The sequence below is a fragment of the Entamoeba invadens genome, assembly GCF_000330505.1.
Source record: "Entamoeba invadens IP1 unplaced genomic scaffold scaff_1105074725849, whole genome shotgun sequence".
NCBI lineage: Eukaryota > Evosea > Mastigamoebida > Endamoebidae > Entamoeba > Entamoeba invadens.
Window position 1 is genome coordinate 918,827 of NW_004440189.1, and position 6,263 is coordinate 925,089.

At 35.9% G+C, this 6,263-nt stretch overlaps 4 protein-coding genes across 4 annotated transcripts; 3 read left to right on the forward strand and 1 right to left on the reverse strand.

Moving 5' to 3' along the window:
* Positions 1-196: 196 nt before the first annotated feature.
* On the forward strand, positions 197-1,183 carry EIN_230900 (hypothetical protein; the record flags this gene model as incomplete). Its single annotated transcript, XM_004255200.1, has 1 exon — positions 197-1,183. The coding sequence occupies one exon, from the start codon at positions 197-199 to the stop codon at positions 1,181-1,183; it is 987 nt and encodes a 328-aa protein (XP_004255248.1).
* An 89-nt stretch (positions 1,184-1,272) lies between these two features.
* On the reverse strand, positions 1,273-2,759 carry EIN_230910 (hypothetical protein; the record flags this gene model as incomplete). The annotated part of the gene is made up of 3 exons (XM_004255201.1): positions 1,273-2,438; positions 2,497-2,620; positions 2,664-2,759. 3 exons carry the CDS (start codon positions 2,757-2,759, stop codon positions 1,273-1,275), a joined length of 1,386 nt encoding a protein of 461 aa, XP_004255249.1.
* Positions 2,760-3,194: 435 nt separating this feature from the next.
* On the forward strand, positions 3,195-4,052 carry EIN_230920 (hypothetical protein; the record flags this gene model as incomplete). The annotated part of the gene is made up of 1 exon (XM_004255202.1): positions 3,195-4,052. The coding sequence occupies one exon, from the start codon at positions 3,195-3,197 to the stop codon at positions 4,050-4,052; it is 858 nt and encodes a 285-aa protein (XP_004255250.1).
* Positions 4,053-4,356: 304 nt separating this feature from the next.
* On the forward strand, positions 4,357-5,778 carry EIN_230930 (26S proteasome regulatory subunit S3, putative; the record flags this gene model as incomplete). Its single annotated transcript, XM_004255203.1, has 1 exon — positions 4,357-5,778. One exon carries the CDS (start codon positions 4,357-4,359, stop codon positions 5,776-5,778), a length of 1,422 nt encoding a protein of 473 aa, XP_004255251.1.
* Between the last annotated feature and the right edge of the window lie 485 nt (positions 5,779-6,263).

The following is a 6,263-nucleotide window of genomic DNA, read 5'->3' on the forward strand; positions in this document are numbered from 1 at the left end:
TGCTGGAGAGGACTCATTACTTCCTACACTTTTCCAAATCGCGTTCGCACTTTTCAACCGCCAAAATTTCTTACAAACGTCGGCTCAAAATGGAAACAGAGTCTTTGAACGAATTGCGGATATTGTGTTGGACTGTTCGTTTGAGGAAGCCAAAATCAAACGTGTTATTGTTGAGAATCACGGCAATGATATTCTCATGAGATTGTTGCTTTTGTCAGAAAATATTATTGCGACTTCGCTGTTAGCGGTCGGCAATTTGTGTAACCAATCTCCGTATTGCGTGAATGACTTTATTGAAAAAGGTATATTAGATTTTATTGACAAATACTTTACGGTATTTCGTCCGAACAGCGAGGTGATCACAGACTCTTGTTTTGTATTTTGTTCATTTGCTGAAAATATCACCACAACCTCCCCTGTTTTTATCAAGTCGTTTAATTTGATAGGAAAGTTTTGTCAGGTGCCAAACGGTCAAGTTATAAGCGATATCATTCGCGCAATGAACGCGTTGTTGAAACGGAACATTTACACGGATGTAGTTATTGAAATGGGGTTTGAAGATTTTTGCGTACAAGCCCTTCAGCGATCGTTTGTGTTCGAAATTAACGAAGCCGCGTTGAAAACGCTTTTGACATACGTTTTGAAATGCACTTCTCTTCCAAAATACCAAACGATAATCAATACTGTAGCACCATTCTTGGCACACAAAAATATGATACTCCGGAGACTCACAGTGCTTATTCTGTCGGATGTTGTATACTCGAGTAACGAAAACATAATCAGTTTTATGTTGAGCGGTAATATCATGCCAAAAATGTGCCAAATGGCGTTAAAAGATGATTCCGTTTCTGTGAGAAATGAAGCGTTTTTCTTTATTTCGAATTGTTTACTTGGCGCAACAAATTTCGAGCCGTTGATATCACAATGTGTTGTTGAAGCCATTTCAAGAGGGCTTGTATCGGACAATATGGAGATTGCAGGTTCAATGCTTAAAGGAGCAATCCGTCTAGTTTCGAAATGTGGGGCAAATAATGTGGAGAGACTCGCAAATGCATTTGAGATGTGTGGACTTTTTGACAACATCGGCTTGTTGATCAACAGTCGGGACGATGAGTTATCCAACAACGCCGAGCGACTTGTTTCCATGCTCCGTGTAGTTCTTCCCGAAACCGATTTAGATTGAATGTTTCTTGTTTTTACCATAGAAATTGCAATAATACATCAACTCAAACAAAAAACAAACAAAAAGTTAGATGAAAGGTAACAATACGACTATTTGTCTTTCTTTCTGATGATAAAATCAACTAACGACCCCTTTCTCGTTCTTTTCTTAATCCTCTCTGGTTGGAGGACGGTGTTGTTATACAACGGGAGTGGTGTTGTTCTTTCTTTGTGTTGGAACTCGAATGCACTACACGTCAAATTTGGCGGAGTATTCATTTTCAAAGACGAGGGCACTTTTCCCCCAGTGAGTATGTCGACTTCCTTCAACAGTTTTTCGTTGTTTTTCTTTTTTTCAAGTAATTTGGTCTTCATTTGGGCGAGTTCATTCTGAAGTGCGTTCAACTCATTACGTTTCTGTGAACTATCGCTGATGCACTTTTCCATTTGCCGTGTGTAGTACAAACAATACAAACTGATACTCCCCAGCACTGCTCTGTATAAGCAATAATCGTCAAAAATATAAGGGTCTGCTTTAATGATATCCAACAATTTTTCTGATATTCTTGTTGGCAAATAATCAATCACAATTTGGATGTTCATTTTAATCATTTTCGACATTTGTTTGTGAAGCGCACTTTGGGACGCAGGAGGTTCTTGGACTTCCTCAAACTCAACTGGTGTGGCCAATCGGTCGAACACATCGTCAAAGGACTGTCCAAGTTGTTTCGATAATGCCACTACATATGAAAACTCCATGTGTCCGTCATGTTTATATAAATCGAACACGGTGTCTCTGATGAATGTTAATTTGTGTATCCTTGACAACAACGACCATTGTGGTTGTTTGTATCCGATGAGTGTTGGGTCATCTAATATTGGGCATATTATAAATTGGTAGAGTAACACCTTAATAAGCAATTTGTTTGTAGCTGAGTTGTTATTCATCCTTTCCTTCATGCGTTCCATCAGGACAAAAAAGTGTAATGGGATTCTATCCGCATATCCCATTAAATTTGTGTTCAAATGATCAATAACATCTTTCAGCGCTATCAACGACTTTTCATAAAACTCGACTTTTATTTCATCTTCATTTTCAAGTGAATTGTTCTGAAAAGCAGCTACCTCTATGTGACTCGTATCACTCAACACTTCATTCAAAAACGGTGTCATGACAGCTTGGAAATAGTCTTTCAAGTAAATCTTGAAGTACTCTGAAAAGAAGTTGATGAATGTGGATGTTCCAGATTGGAAGGGAAAATACTTGGACTCGGGTGCTGTATGTTACATGAATTCTATTGCACTGAATAATTCACATATAAAATAACAACAAACGATTTTCAGTCAACTCGCGCTCAAAAGCCCACATTAAAAGGTCAACGCCGCGAGAGTGACTAAAGAAATATCGAAGGAGTAAGTTAGCGTTTTGTTTTGATTTGCTAGTGTTTCTATTTACGAGCTACAATGTGAATAAAAATGAATGTGTAAAAAAGTCGGCAAACAGTCTCTGTCAAAGCAGTCAGTAATGTGTTTGATGAATGAAAGAGAAGTTCGTCAAACTCTATTTTTTCAGTGAACGTAAACAACTCCTCTGTCATAAGTTTGTATTTTTAAAGTTTTTCTTTTTATTGTTTTATTTTAGGAATTGAATAATACAGACTGATATTCATAAGCCAGTTGAATATGATGAGAAACTTTTTAAAGACAATGTATCAGTTCTAATAGTTGGCTTATTTAAAGCATTTGGTCTTATTATTTAAGTATTGGCTCTATAGAAATCGTCCAGTTATTCAATTATATAATTATTAGTTTTCCAAATAGAAAAAAAATAAAGAATTCAATTAACACATTACAATAAAAAACACTAAGATATTTATATGACAGGAAATAACAAAAGTTAAAACAATAAGAAGAAAAGGGAAAAACTCAAAAATTCAGAACGAATTAAATGGCGATGGGAGGAGGAAGTACCGATTTATCGCTGTGTTCTTCAAAAAGAGATCCAATTTTGTTTTCTTCAGTTGGTGAAGACGATGTCAAAAGTTGGGGAGAGTATTCGTGTGATATGGAAGAATGATCATTTCGAGATGAAGACGATGACGATGAAATCTTCCGCTTATTTGGAGTACTTGTTTCGACCAACTGGCTTTAAAGAGTTTGTTGGCCCTGAAGACAAAGACAAATTGGTCTATGTCAATGCAAAGAGACTCTTATCTGCATGTTCCATGGTTGAGACTGCAGAGTCTGTCGAAATTCAATTGCACCCAACGAATATAATTTTTGATATTAAAGTGAACTCGAACGTCCAAATGGCTCGAATGGTCCAACTAGATGAGGAAGAAGAACCCTTAGATAGAGAACCGACCTTCGAACAACACGCTTTAGTGAAGGGTAACAACGAAGTGTTCTGCGCTGCGTTCACATCATTTCCAAAAGACACAGAATTCATTAAAATACTTGTCAACAACAACCAAGTCGAATTTCACTCACATAACAAGACAAAGAAGAATGAGAAAAAGATCAACGCACATGTCATTGTTCCCGTTGAACGATTTGATGTGATTAAAATACCTCGTCCAAACGACTTCGGGTCCGTCGCGCAAGTCTCGTTGCATTTTTCCGACTACAAACACATCATGAACTTAGCAAAAGGACTCTCCACAAGTCCAAATTTGAGAATTAAAACTCCTTCAGAGGAGGCATACATCGACTTCACGTATTTCACATTCATTGCTGTAAGATTTACCATGGCGGGATTGATAGAAGATGAAGAGACAAGTCAAACAGCAACATCTAAGTCATCAGAAGCATCGAAGCTTAGAAAATACACTGACGACGATGTTGTGTCTAGCGTCTCGGTGAGTGTTGTTAAGTCTGCTGTGCATTCTTAATTCATGTGATTTTTATGGTTTATATTTTAGTTTAATTTATTATATATCAAAATCATAATATATTAAAAAAATTATCATTTTTTATAGTTTATTTTTAGATCTGATTTAAACCATATTTTGTTATAACATACTAGAAAAAATGGTAACTAGTATTTTGAGGAATTTGTGGGATTATCAAATTAAAAAAAAGGGAAGGTAAAGTATAATAAAATTATAGTATAATTAATTATTAAATATAGTAAAAAGTGGGAAAGCCAAGAAAACAGAAGAAAAACTTCATAAAGAAAGAACTGTAAAAAGAGAAATGGAAGTTGAAATCCAGAAAGGGATAGACCAATTAGACTCACAAGTAATCAACACAATCAACAGCGCGATTCGGTTGATAGAAAAGAGTGTCACCGAGAAGGGTGAACACCTCACGAACAAACTGAACCGACAGACGGCGTGGCTACGAAAACACTTGATCCGCCCTAACATCCTCTTAACTGCCGTACAAGAACATGTCACTAAGAAATCGGCATTGTTTGAACCATTAAAAAGTTTTACAGTGTCACACTTCCCATCATCTGGAAATGATATGAATATATTACAACCTTTACCAGTTTTCGAGTTTGATGATATCTTGGCTGTTGGATTGCTGGAGAAGGAAAGTTTCATATTACTTTTAGTTGTCATTGCATGCTTGGACTCGGGGAAATTGGCGGAAGGCTTCTTCTGGGCGAAGAAGGCGATTAGCAGAGCAAGCAAATTGCATATATCGACTGACGTCCTCATTGCGAAGTTGTTCTTCTTCTTTGAAAGAAGCGCGGAGTTGTGTAACGTCGACGTCACGAATGAACTTATTGTTGCACACACAACCGCGACATTAAGACAAGCTAACGAAACAAAAGCGACACTTACAAACTTGATTGTTCGATCATACTTGAGTACTTCACAATATTCATTGTGCGAGAAATTCATAACGAAGAGTGTTATCAACCAATGTGTGTCGAATCAACAACAAGCAAGGTACTACTACTACCTTGGACGTATTCAGTGCATCAATTTGAAGTATTCTGATGCGTACGAATCGTTGACCACAGCAATCCGTAAAGCGCCACAACTTCCAAAGGCATATGGATTCCATGTTTGTGTCACCAAGTGGTTGTCTCTTGTGCAATTGTTAATGGGTGAGATCCCAAGAAGGAAACAGTTCCTTCAGAGCGGAATGTTGAATGCGTTGCTTCCGTATTATCGATTAACACAAGCCGTACAAGTTGGAGATTTGGAAGAGTTCAGAAAGGTTGTTGAAGCATTCACTGATTGGTTTGTCGAGGACAAAACTAATGGCCTTGTTACAAGAATCAGACAGAACGTCATCAAAACGGCAGTGAGAAAGATCTATGTTTCTTACAGCCGAATTGGGTTGAAGGAAATTCAGAAGAAACTCCAATTAGAGACAGTGGAAGACACTGAGTGTATTGTCGCGAAATGCATTCAAGATGGCGTTATTGATGGTGTTATCGATCACGACAACCAGACACTTATTGGGAAAAACACACTGGACATTTACACAACTAATGAACCACAAATTGTGATGGAAAATAGAATCAGAGGATGTATGCAACTCCAAAGAGATATCGAGAAGTCAATGATCTTCGAGGACAACACAAAGAAAGTGCTTGAGTCTGGTGCGTATTTCGATGTTGATTTACAAGACCATGGCATTTATGGGGATATGAGGTAACTAGTGCTCAATTTTTATAGTTGATTTTAAATAGTTAATTTCTATATATTTTATTAAAAATGTAATTTACAAAACATTTAAGAAAAGAAATTCAAATTATTAGTTTCTTGTTTTTTGCAAATTAATTTTTTTCGTTTTAGTTCAATTTGTGTGGTTATTATTTCGTAAAACTATAAATTATTTGCCTAAAAAACGGGATAATCTTAACTATAATTAAAGATGGTATGAAAATATTTGAGATTTGTTATAAACTTGGAAATTGAAGTAAAGTTAAAAACATAAAAAGAATTTTTTAATATGTCTTAAAGTATAGATATATCATAGTTTTTTATTATAAACTATTTATTTTAATGTAAAAATAGAATCACAACACACCAACTAGTTCTCTGTTCATTAATGAAATTAATAGATTATTATATTAAATAAATAGTTCATTTACCATAAAGATAACATATTTAGATCTTAGTAAAAACAACTAAAGAAAA